The 13,662-nt window shown below is 39.5% G+C and overlaps 1 protein-coding gene across 1 annotated transcript in view; it reads right to left on the reverse strand.

The window, feature by feature from the left end:
- CSMD1 (CUB and Sushi multiple domains 1) overlaps positions 1-13,662 on the reverse strand; it is a 2,034,615-nt gene that overhangs the window by 246,614 nt on the left and 1,774,339 nt on the right. The window contains exons 34-36 of the mRNA XM_015144705.3: positions 7,551-7,754; positions 6,512-6,636; positions 5,521-5,617 (exon numbers count right to left, since the gene is read on the reverse strand). Coding sequence (XP_015000191.3) covers positions 5,521-5,617; positions 6,512-6,636; positions 7,551-7,754 — 426 coding nt within the window. The remainder of the gene's footprint in view (positions 1-5,520; positions 5,618-6,511; positions 6,637-7,550; positions 7,755-13,662) is intronic.

A 13,662-nucleotide genomic window follows, 5' to 3' on the forward strand; every position in this document is an offset into this window, starting at 1 on the left:
ACAGAGGCAAAAGAGAGACTAGAAATAATGATTTTAGGCCAGGCACAGTGGCTCATGCCTGTAATCCCAGCACTTTGGGAGGCAGAGGCAAGTGGATCACCTGAGGTCAGGAGTTCGAGACCAGCCTCACCAACATGAAGAAACACTGTCTCTACTAAAAACACAAAATTAGCCGGGTGTGGCGGCACATGCCTGTAATACCAGCTACTTGGGAGGCTGAAGCAGGAGAATCGCTTGAACCCGGGAGGCAGAGGTTGCAGTGAGCTGAGATCATGCCATTGCACTCCAACTTGGGCAACAAGAGCGAAACTCTGTCTCATTAAAAAAATCTGAAAGATATATAATAAATAATATATATATGTAATACATATTATATATTAATATATATTATACATTAATATATTATATAATATATAAATAATAATATATATGTATATATGTATATATTTTTCATGTATTATATATAACCATATGACATATATGACATATATTATGTTATTATATTATATATAGATTATATATGTCATATATGTCATATATTATATATAATAGATAATATATATTTTATATTTTATATATACATATAATATATAATCTATATATTATAACAGATGTCATACATTATATATAATCTATATATTATATGATATATATTATATAATATATATGTGATTGTATATGTGATTATAACGATTTACTCAGTGACTGAGTAAAGGCAATCTTTAGACACACGACTAGATGAGCCTACCATCCCTTCATTCTGGTTGGCCCTCACCAGCCACAGCACTCATTCCTCTTCACTTGGGGAGGAGCAAATGAAAGCTAGAGGGGCCAGATGTTTTCAGACTAAACTGCGCAGGAGAGACACAGAGCAAGAGTGTTCCCTTCTCTACTGCCCCTTCAGAATATCGACCATTATATGGTGCATCAGAGTCAAATTAGGACGTCTTCTTGATTATTCTTTCCGAGCGAACATACAAATGGACTTGATATTCACAGTGGCCACAGCCCTAAAGAAATACATTCCTAATTTGTGAACATGGTTCTTCTCATATTTTCCCCACAATATGCATAGGGGACAAGGACAGAAAGCAGCTGAGATGAGGATGATTGGTGGTTGATGAGGCTCATTCACAAGAAAACCGTTGTCTTAAAACGTGAAAACATCTTAGAATAACTATAAACCACTCCTATATCAGACATCTCCACAGCCTCTCAAAAAATATAAATGTCTAAATGTTAAACTGTGAAAAGTGAGTGGTCTGTTTAACTTCAGAACATGTACACTTGCAATATTGTACCCAGATGTATATTCTTTAATAAAATTAATTTTAGATATAAAAAATTCAATTTAAGTGAATATGAAAACATTTTATCAGCCTGACTCTCTTAATTTATAGACTTATTATAGAAAACAATGGTATTTTATGTTGTTAGACCTAATCACATTATTTTAAACTGGCTATACATCTTCATATAATAGTTACTAAATTTTTTTATTTGATAGTAGGGTTATTGTTCATTCATATATTTTATTTATTTTATTTAACTTAGTTTTCTAAAACATTTACATCTTTGCATTTTTTACTAAGGAAATTGAAAGCAACAAGCTAAATATTTCATAATTATTTGTATGAGACAACTTTTTTTTTTTAAGATAGAGTCTCACTCCGTTGCCCACGCTGGAGTACAGGGGCAGGATCTTGGGCTCACTGCAGCCTCTGCCTCCTGGGTTCAAGCAATTCTCCCACCTCAGCCTCCTGAGTAGCTGGGACCACAGGTGCGTGCTTGGCCAACTTAAAAAACAAATCTTTTGTAGAGATGGTGTTTTGTTATGTTGCCCAATGCTGGTCTCAAACTCCTGGGCTCAAGCAGTTCTCCCACCGTGGCCTCGTAAAGTGCTGGGATTACAGACATGAGCCACCACAATCATGTAAGCCAACATGTATCCTAAAATGTTGTGATGAAAATCAAATATTATGAGAAAAGATTAAAAGGTTATAAGGCTAACACCTGTATTTTAACCTGTATTTTCTCGGTATTTTATCATAAGTATTTTTATCCCTGGTATATGTTACATCTCAGAAATATGAAAAAGGCAAAAAAAAATAGTATAAATTCTGCTCACATCATTGATATATTAGTTATTATGTAACAAAGAATTGTTCTGCTCTTTATCCCTGATATCCAGGAGGTAAACTCTAAGCCCTTGGTATTTCCCAGGTGGCAGGAGTGCCTTTGTGGTCCATGGAGGAGCTTCTCACACCACACCGTTTGTGGTCATTGTGATGATGATTATGATTATGGTAACTCAGGAAGGGGGCTGGGCAAGCTGGAAAGACCAATAATAGGATTAGAGGGTCGAGGCATTGAGCCATGTGATATCAGCACAACCTCCCAATCTCTGGGCAGGGAAGGGAGCTGGAGGTTAAGTTCAACCCTGTAGCCAATAATTCAATCAACCTTGCCTGTGTCAGCAAAACCCTGTAAACACTCTGGCACCAAAGCTCGGGTGATGATGCACTTTGAAGTGCTGGAAGTCCTGAGGACACAGAGGCTTCCTGTTTGGGACCTTCCCAGATGTCACCCTATGAGTCTCTTCATCTGGCCAGTCCTGGTTTGTGTCCTTTGTAATATAATCCTAATCATATGTATAAGTCCATTGCTTTCTCAAGTTCTGCGAGGTACTCTAGCGAACTATCAAGAACTGAAGGGACCACGGACTCCCTAAATTGGTAGCCAGTTGATGAGAGTGCAGGTGTCCTAGGTGACCCCAGGGCTTGGAGCTGATGTCAGAGGGGAGTCCTGTGGAGAAGCATGAAGTGCACGAACTCTGTGCTAACTCCAGGAAATTAGTGTCAGAATTGCATTGCAGTGGTGTTTATTTCAAACATATCTTTTCAAATTTTCTCCTGGCCAACTCCAAAAACTGAAGTTAATAAGAAGGAGATTGTTGTTATTTTTCATGCATATAGAGGTAATGTGGTCACTTCTTTTTTCATTAGTAAGGCATTTCCCTGCTAACTTTGGCTAATCCAACATGCAGCTATTTTAATTTTGCCATCTCCTGCTTTCTGCTGGTAATGCTTGCATTTGTGTGTAAAATGTGTTCTGTCATGGATTTACAACTGAGAACATTAGGTTAAAAACTTAATTCCATATTAAATACTCTCTTTTGAAAAATTAGCCTATTTCTAATATTAATTAGGATATATGAAAATATTACACATCTGAAGCTAAGCTTACTTGTGATAGTTACTCAAGGGAAGGCTTAATATGAGGTTGCTGTACAACAGTTGATAAATCCAAATATATGTGAATGATAAGATTTGATCCTCAGATTAAAAGTGGCAAAACACGCACGTTGTAAGCAGATTTTACCAATTGAATTCATAGACTGTGCGGTAGGTGCTAGGAATTGTGGGTGACACTCAGAGATTAATATAGATTCTGAAGAAACTTAAATCTCCAGAAAATAAAAGAATACTTTACTTAAAAATGACCAACCCAATTCAATATTTGAGTGTAGAATACACAAATGGACACAGACTGCATGGCTCCTGTGACCTGAAGGATTATCCTCTCTCTCTTTCACTGATTTGTCTAGCTATATTTTACTCATCTGTTAAGATATTTTAATTTTTGCCAGGTAGTTTTTTTTCTCTTAAATCTTAAAAAAAGTGTGACTTTTTTTCCCTCCTATAACACCCATCACCTGCCTGTAATGCTGTCTATTTACCAAATATTATTTATATAATTACATTAAATGTTGGCATCTGTGTAGATTTTAACTTATGTTGTTGATGGTTTTTAATGACAGAGGTCTTATCTTTTATTCCTAACAACAAACACAGTGCCTGGTATCTAGCAGGTACTTTAAGAGATCACATGCTAAGCTAAACTATTCCAAGAGCTATGTGCTCAGGGGAAGAACGAGGGGCTTCCTAGTGGAGATGGGCCTTGAGTTCTAGCTTTTAAGGACAGTAATGGGTTATTTGAAATAAAAGTTCCTAAAAGTATAAATAGTACACAGACAGACAAACATAGATTGTGAGTGACAAATAACAATAAGATGGTAGGTTGGCATTTTATTGCCCAACACCTTAAATGACCATGCCCAAATAAAAATATGGTTTTATTTGCTGAGAACCAGAGATAAGATCTTTGAACCATTTGAAGTGATAAAATGAAAGTTGTATTAGACATTGTGAATGGCCTGTACACTATCTATTTTCTTTATTTTTTTAACCTGTTGAGTAAAAGTAGAATGGAAATGTTTAGGGAAGAAATATTTAAGAAAGTTAAGAAAAATATATACATATATATTCCAGCCTCCCTTTGCAGTAGAGATAAACAACAGACAGAATTCAGACCAATGGGATAGAAGGAGTCAGCTGCTGCAAGCAAGAAGGCACTCATGGAAAATATTACTTTTTCTGTGTCATCTTGGACAATTCTCTAGTACCTAATCTTTGTTCTTCATTGGTAAGAGATAATAATCCCTTAGAACTTAGTTGGTGCTGTCATATTGGCTAGTTTTTGTAATTTTAGTAGAGACGGGGTTTTGCCATGTTGGCCAGGCTGGTCACGAACTCCTGACCTCAGGGGATCTGCCCGCCTCAGCCTCCCAAAGTGCTGGGATTACAGGCGTGAGCCACCGCGCCTGACGCTATTCAAGATAAAATTAAGCATTCATGTTAACACACATTCATAATGGGGCAAAGTAAAGGCTCAGGAACTGTGGGCGACTGTGAGGACAGTGGTGACCAGGGTCAGTGATGACCAGGGTCAGTGATGACCAGGGTGACAATGGCAATATTGATCATCATCACTTCTCTTCCATTCATGAAGTTTGAGTCCTAATGCTATTACACAAAGTGAAAGAGGGAGGTGTCATGCATCTAGAGGCAGGATATACTGTTAAACAAAAGCAAAATTGAGATCCGAATGACGCACCAGGGCAACAGGAAGAGGAGACTTACTTACAGGGCATTTGGAAAGCAGAATCTTCAAGGCGGGCACATTCATGAGAGTCGGAGGTGCAAGGAAGAGTAAGAGAGGGTGGACTTGTCGTGGACTACAATTTCATCTCTGGCTACATATGAGTAGAGTAGAATCTCAGGACTAGCTGAGCCCACATGCTCTGTGTAATAGTCCCAGACTGCCTAATGTCAGGCTGTGCATTTGAAGAGGTGAGAACTGTTTCCTAACCTCTGCCTCTTCGCTGCCTCACATTATTATTCCTGGCTTCTGCTGCTAGCCTGAGAACCTGCCACACGTCAAAGCTGTGCTGCCTGACACTTTTAGATCGATCTCCTGCTCGTGGAGAACACAGCCTTCTTTTTTCTCACCTGTTTCTTGATGGTCTTACTCTAAGACTTTCAGCACTAGAGCAACCCTTATGGAGACAGAAGAGTTGTGTAGAAAATGTCTACGTGGAGTGTTTGTTGTTATTTAGGTTGTTTTCTTGGTGTTTGCAGATTTTGAGTCACAAAGGTGAGGAAATTGATTCCATCTTACCTGAGAAGCTTCCCAGTCTGGGTGCGGTCACGTCCCCACCGTCGTGGATCTCAAGGGAGTCCCAGTTTTGTTCCGTGGCAAAACTGATCACTTGGATCTACCAAACCATAACATTAAGTTAATATTGATTTTTGGCTTAACATAATTAGTCTAATTAGATAGGGTATTGGGGTTTTTCATGATTAAGGTGTATATATAGGTATATACCTGTACCTGTATATATACTTATATATATACCTTAATCATGCCTCCAATACCATAATATTTTATATATATATATATATATACACACACACACACCTTAATCATGAAAATCCATCTATCTATCTATCTGGCAAAATTTAAAAAACAAACCATGAAAGAACAATTTATTTTTCTTTTCTTTCCTTTTCTTTTTTTTTTTTTTTTTTTTTTTTTGAGATGTAGTCTTGCTCTGTCACTCAGGCTTGAGTACAATGGCATGATCTTGGCTCACTGCAACCTCCGCCTCCTGAGTTCAAGCAATTCCCCTGCCTCAGCCTCCCTAGTAGCTGGGATTATAGGTGTATACCACCGTGCCTGGCTAATTTTTGTATTTTTAGTAGAGATAGGGTTTCACCATGTTGGCCAGGCTAGTCTCGAACTCCTGATCTCAAGTGATCTGACTGTCTTGGCCTCCCAAAATGTGGGGATTACAGGCATGAGCCACCATACCTGGCCAAGAGAACAATTTCTACAAATGGTACTTTTGATAGTTTTTATTCTAAAAAATTTAAATTTTATTCTAAAAAATTATATTTATTCAAAATATAGAAACACGATTAGAAATATTTTGTGGAAATACTAAGAGAAGGGAAACAGAGTATAGTCTATGTATTTAAAATAACCAATATAAAAGGAAAAAAAGAGAGAGAGAGAGAGATGGAAAGAAATAAAGAACAAAAGAACGAAAGAAAGCAGCCCACAGACCCCAGCTGAGCCCTGCTGTAGACTGTGGACTTCAAGGACTCACCTGAATTCCCGAGCCCTCCGTAACTATGATCTTCCATATACAGTTCAAGTTGTTTCCGTAGGGCTCAGGGTAGCCAGGGGACAGAATTGTACCTCTTCGCTGAGTGAAATTACCACTGCATGGTACTAAAAGACAGAATCACATGTCATGAAATAAAGTGCCACAGTACAGTGTTGATTTGGCATGCAGTTTTCTTTCACTGTGTGACCAGTGAGAGAAAATGTACGTGAACAATGATACGTTAAATGGCATTTTGAGCCAAGGTAAAATTTAGTGTTTTCTCTTTTAAATTAGCAATATAATTGATTATTACCTGTTATGCTACTGAGTTATAGATCTTGAGTCTATAAAGAAATCTATGCAAGTTCTCTAAGACGGGACGGTGTCTAATGATGGCATCTCCAAAGTGAATTCTGTTTAGAATAATTTACCTACTATAATTTAAGGACCTTGGCAGAGTCTTCTCTTCTCCATGCAGACATGCATCTCCAAATGATATTAATGGGATTTATGAGCAAAGTCAAGAGAAGAGGCGCTTAAAATGTACAAATGATTCCAGTGCTAATCATGATTGTACTAGGGTTTTCCACACAAAATGAAGCAGGTAAACTACAACAAGGTCATTGTTATTCAGCCTGCATTTTATCTATTACTTTTCAAACATTCATCAGCACCAATTTATTAAAAGGACGTTACACAAGTAACATAGCAAATCAACATGATAATGATTTTTTCCCAAAACGAAATTATGCCCTATACTCATGACTTTAGAGTTGATGGCCTACTTCACAAATATGGAGAAGGGAAGCATGCTTTATCCTTACTAAGATGATGAGTTGTTTTATGAAACACAGTAATTTTTAAGGTTTGGCTACTAACTCAATTATTTCCCATGAAACAAATTGCCCTTTAAATGGGTCATGAGCCAGATGGATTTACGTAGCCTGGATAGAAGAACGAGAAGCAACTCTTTGGCATCACCACACAGTTCTGGTGGGCAGCCCTGTGCCTGTAATTCCCGCTTAGGGACACCGCTTACCCACACAGCTGGGGATTGTGTCGTTCCACTGCGCCAAGGCATTGGGCACGGACTGGCAGTGGAGCGCCGTGGAACCCTGAAGCAGGTATCCCGGGTTGCACTCGAATCGGACGATGGAGCCTGCCGAAAACTCAGAACCGATTCTCCTTCCGTATCTGGGCTCGGGGACAGAGCTGCACTGGGTGTCGCTGGTACGAGGAACAGCTAGAAGCAAAGCACAGAACACAGCCATCTGTATCTCCATCAGCAAGCCAGGATGTTGTGTGGGAAGTGGGTTTAAGATGGGGCCAAGGAGAGCTGATGCAGACAGAGAATTTAATAACACCTCCAACAATCGCTATAGAGAGTGATTTGAAGAGCTGGGACCACGCAGAGCTGGTGCAGATAGAGAAGTTAATAAAGCCTCCAACAATCGCTATAGAGAATGATTTGAAGGTCTGGGACCACGCAGAGCTGGTGCAGATAGAGAAGTTAATAAAGCCTCCAACAATCGCTATAGAGAATGATTTCAGGAACTGGGACCACGCAGAGCTGGCGCAGATAGAGAAGTTAATAAAGCCTCCAACAATCGCTATAGAGAATGATTTCAGGAACTGGGACCACGCAGAGCTGGCGCAGATAGAGAAGTTAATAAAGCCTCCAACAATCGCTATAGAGAATGATTTGAGGAGCACGTTCCCAACTGCACTTCGTCCTCAGGACCATCTCAGTGTCCTCACTTCAGATGAGGAAAACAGCATAAAAAGACTCAGTGCCTTATGAGGACTGATTGATATTCAGGCGATTACATTTAATCATCCTGCTGGTGACAGTGAGGTGACTAACAAGGTGCACTTGTCCTCACAGGCCTCACAGTCTAATGAGAAAATCTACCACATGAATGATTTCTTATAATATGGCCATTGTGATGCAATAAAAATATTAAGATAAACTACCATCAGATCCAGCAATCTCACTTGTGTATACTTATCTAAAGGAATTTAAATTGGGATCCCAAAGAAATATCGGTACTCTCACATTCATTGTAGCATTCTTCAAAATAGTCTAAATGTGCAAACAACTTAAATGTCTATCATCAGATGAACAGATAAAGAAACCGTGGAGCAGATACTCAATGGAATACTATACAGCCTTGAAAAAGAAGAAAATTCTGCTATCTGTAATAACACGGATGAACCTTGAGGACATCACGCTAACCGAAATAAGCAAATAAGCAGTCTCAGAGGACAAACACCTTATGATTTTACTTCTGTGGGGAGATCTAAAGTAGTGGCACTCACAGAACCAGAGAGATTTACACTGGTAGTTACTTGGGGCTGGGGAACAGGAAAACGGGAAGCTACTTTTGAATGGGTATAAAGTTTCAGTTATGTAAAATGAGTAGGTCCAGGACATCTGCTCTACAAGCACTGTGTTTACAGTTAAGAGGGTAGATTTCCTAATGAGAACACCTGTTCCACATGCAATCGTGTTGCCTTTAGTCCTCCCTAAAGTCACCTAGGATGAGCCCAAATCTGAACAGGCCCTGGCTGGGTACGGTGGCTCACGCCTGTAATCCCAGCACTTCGGGAGGCCGAGAAGGGTGGATCACTTGAGGTCGGGAGTTTGAGACCAGCCTGGCCAACATGGTGAAACCCCGTCTCTACTAAAAAATACAAAAATTAGCCAGGTGTGGTGGCACATGTCTGTAATCCCAGCTACTCGGGAGTCTGAGGCAGGAGAATCGCTTGAACCTGGGAGGCATAAGTTGCAGTGAACCAAGATCGCGCCACTGCACTCCAGCCTGGGCGACAGATTGAGACTCTGTCTCCAAAAAAATAAATAAAATAAAAAATGAAAAAATAGCAAGTCCCTCCGGTTCTCTCTTGATGAGACTTTCCTAGATTCTGCATAATGGGTGGCCTTCGTTGTTGCAGCAAGCGAAAACCCAAGTATATGGAATGACGCGTGTGTATCTCAGGTCTTCTTTGGGTAGTAGGTACTGACAGGTGAGTATCAGTGCAATGTGGGGGGTGAGATAACTATTCAGGTTGTATGGCAGAAACTGCCACCTACAGGAGATATTCCTATTTATCAAAAGGAGCGTGGGATAAAGATTAAAAAATACTTCAATTGGCAAAGAGGTCCATCACACCAGGCAAACTCTGAAAATAGTTATGCACTTCGAAATTTGCGTATTTTGCTTTTGTCCTCTGCAATGAAAAAGACAGTATTCAGGTACTGTCTCTGGGATTCTATCCTCCTCAGTCCTTGTGTGTCTTCACCCTAAATGCACAGTCCTTTATCAGAATGTGCTCACGTACTCATTTTCTCTTAAAATAACTCTTCTATCTTCCCACAGCTTTTTCTAACACATTAGAATCTGTTTTATTTATTTATTTTCTGTTGAATTAGAACAACAACCGACATGATTTGGGTAACTGCTGCTGGGGAAGCAGTTCCATGAAAATGAAAATTGGCAGATTATTTTGATTAAATGACATTTCAATTTGGTGTTGAGATATTTTCTATAAAAAGGAAAAATTAATAAAAGTGTCTACCTTTCTAACAGCACTGATGTGGAAAATAATTTATGGTTTATCAGAATCATTCTTCTCCAAGCTAAAAATGAAATACAGAGTAACTATAATATTCTATTACAGGTTGAGTATCCTTTATCTGAAATGTTTGGTGTTTTGGGTTTTGAATTCTTATAGATTTTGGAATATTTGCATAAACATAATAAGATATCTTAGGGATGGGACCCAAGTCTAAACATGAAATTCATTTATGTCTAATACATGCCGTATACACATAGCCTGATACACCTTCTACACATGCTTTATCCTTGTTAAGATGATGACTTGGTTTACGAAACACAGTAATTGTTAGGGTTTGGCTAATACTCAATTGTTTCCCACAAAACAAGTTGCTCTTTAAATGGGTCACGAGTCAGACAGATTTGTGTAGCCTGAGAAGCGCAAGAAGCAGCTCTTTGGCACCATGGAGAAGCTCTGGTGGGCAGCCATTTTATACAATATTTTATATTTTAAATACAAATACAATATTTTTAATTATTTTGTGCATGAGACAGTGTTGGCAGCATTTTCTATTGCGATTCGTCCATTACATGAGGTCAGGTGTGAAATTTTTCCTTTGTGGAGTCATGTTGGTGCTCAAAACATATCAGATTTTGGAGCATTTAGGATTTTGGATAGTCAGATTAGGGATTCTCAATTCATATAACAAAATAGTTCTTGAAATTATTTTTGTCATGCCTGAGTATTTTGTTAGAGTTGAATAATGGTGTGAAGAAAAAAAAAAAAGATATCCCATAGAGGCTTCCACAATCATCTCAAAGATCTTTCACAAAATGAAGAACTATTGCCAGTGGTGGTTTTTCTACTTATGCTGGATTGCTTACAAAATACCCGCTATCGTGGCAAAGGTTCCACTTATCTAAGAGGCTTCAGGTATTGCATCGCTTACTTGTATATTTGAGAGCTATGCAAATATATTTTTATCTTTGAGAGATACAGGGTATCACTGTCATTCCAAGTTCCCAAAATGAGGAGAAATATAGCACCAAGGGCCATGTGTACCCAGGTCACTTTCTTCATGAATTTGATAGTGGTCTATTTTCAAGGAAAATGACAATAAATGAAGAACACCTGCATCTGGATAAATTACGAAGATTTTTAGAGGAAGAAGTTTACAAAGTGAAGAGACCAATTTTAAGTATTTGAGACAGTAGGACAGGGAGAAGCTGTGGAATGGAGACATCACAGCTCCACGGAATGTCTGGGAAGCGGGTGGGTGGAAATCAGACCGTGCTCTGTGACTTCCTCCTCCCTGCCAGTCCTCTGGCTCTGGCCCTTCGCCTGGACATTTCAGACGGCATCCGAGAGAAATTCTATTGTCTGTCATCATCATTCTCTATCTTTTAGTAAATATTTCACACTGCCGTGAAGCCAAATTGAAATCAGCCCAGTGGAAAAGTGAGCGGGAATGAGGTCAGCCTGGAATAGAGGGTGATCAACAAAATGATTGACTTCTCAGGTCAGACAACCATGTTTCTTCGGAGGCAGGATGTCCTCCTCCGGGGCTCTGAGGTGCTGGAAGTGGGAAGCAGTGCGAATGTGTGCACACCTGTCGGGAAAAGCCGGAAACGTATTGTGACAGGTTTTATGATCACCCTTCAACACCGCAAATGCTCTAAGCTACAGCTACATGCTGCTCCTTGACCGCACCTCTGTTACAGTCGATGTGAAAACCACAACAACAATAATAAAATAAATCCGAATGCATGGAGGACTCACTTGCAACACCTCAGTGGAGCAGTTTTGATTTAGTGACTGAGGGACATTTTGTATCTCAAAATCATTCCTCTCTCATGGTTGAAAAATCAGGTTGGACAAGCCATTACTAGTCAATGAATTAAAACATGTATCACTGGATTGGAAGCAAAATTTTACATTTATTCTTCTTTGCAAAGAATATGCATTTTATAAGCTCTTGATACAAATGTGAGGTTTTAGATGGGAAAACCAACTAAGCCACATAATTCATGCCATCTAAAAAGAAGAAGACACCAAGGGAAAATCAATTAAAACATGTATTTGCCTGCCCGGAAATAACCTCAAGTAAAGAAACTCTTAATGGACATCTTTCTTACCCAAATTGAGAAAAAAATATTCCTGCGTTTATAGCTGTTTATTTTCAGGAGACCATTCAATTAACTATTTTATTTTATTTTATTTTTGAGGTGGAGTCTCGTTCTGTCACGTAGGCTGGAGTATAGTGGTGTGATCTAGGCTCACGGTAATCTCCGCCTCCCAGGTTCAAGCAGTTCTCCTGCTTCAGTCTCCCAAGTAGCTGAGATTACAGGCATATGCCACCACACTTGGCTATTTTTTTTTTTTTGTACTTTTAGTAGAGACGGGGTTTCACCATGTGGACCAGACTGGTCTTGAACTCCTGAGCTCAGAGTCACCGTGCCTGGCCTAATTAACTATATTCCCATGAGTGCTAAAGAGACCAAGTCTTTCAGTAGAAGACCCTGGAAGAAGAAAGCCTTGAGATCCTGAGCCTGGGATGCAGGTGCTGCTTCAGGTGAGGAGCCTGGGAGAGGAGAACCCAGGTTAGAGATGGTGACCTGGAAAACATGACTTGGAAAGAAAAAGTCCCGGCCAATGGACATTTATAAGCTGGGCACTGTGGAGGAGGTTCAATATAGAAATATGGTTTCCTTTTCCCCTTAAAATGTACAGTAAATCCTTGCAGTTTACTCATTTTGGTGTGAGTGTATTATCTGGAAAGAACTGAAGGCAGCATTGAATTCTACGTTGAAACAAATTACAGGAATAGGCTCTTTATGAAAACAGACAGGCATAAATATAAGACCATTGAAAAAAGTAGCATTGATGAGGGACTCTCCCACATGAAGGTTTATTGAGACACAATCAATCACGCACATCAGAGGGATGGGGGAGAAGACAGGGCAGGGTGGGCAGCTGTGACCAGCCTGCCTTAAATCCTCAGGAGCCTCGGAGCAGGCAGCAAAGAGAAGGATGTGGGCTCTGCCTCCCTTGGCCTCTGTTTTCAGGAGGATTGATTCTAATGTTGAAAGACATGAATTACTGGCCAAAGCAAAGTCTCTAAATGCGATGTAATTACTTAATGGTATAGAATCAATGGCCTCTTCTAACCCTGGAAGAAGCAGACTGTGCTGGAGTTACTAAGAAACGGTTTGTGTGATGTTCTGCTTTTGCATTTTGCTAAGAATATGTTGATTTTAGGTGTGATATATTTTCTGTGAAATGTCAAAGATCCCTACACCTGTATAATCACAGCCAATCATGCAGGTTCTTCCAGTCCCTGCTTGATGGTACAAGGCCAGGGAACTTAGAGAGTACAGGGGAGGCTACAGGAGTCTCCTCCACTGTGAACACTCAGGGAATTCCCGGGAGCTCAGAAACTGGTATAAAACACTTTCTGCTTGATGCCAAAAAGCAAATGTACAAAGCTGAACATGTTCAGCATTTAAAAGCAAGAATTGTGTATCTCCCATGTCTTCAAGAAAGCTTGCTAATGCCAGGAAAAAATGTAATCATGGTTCAGACTTGGAATATTA

The sequence above is a fragment of the Macaca mulatta genome, chromosome 8, assembly GCF_049350105.2.
Source record: "Macaca mulatta isolate MMU2019108-1 chromosome 8, T2T-MMU8v2.0, whole genome shotgun sequence".
NCBI lineage: Eukaryota > Metazoa > Chordata > Mammalia > Primates > Cercopithecidae > Macaca > Macaca mulatta.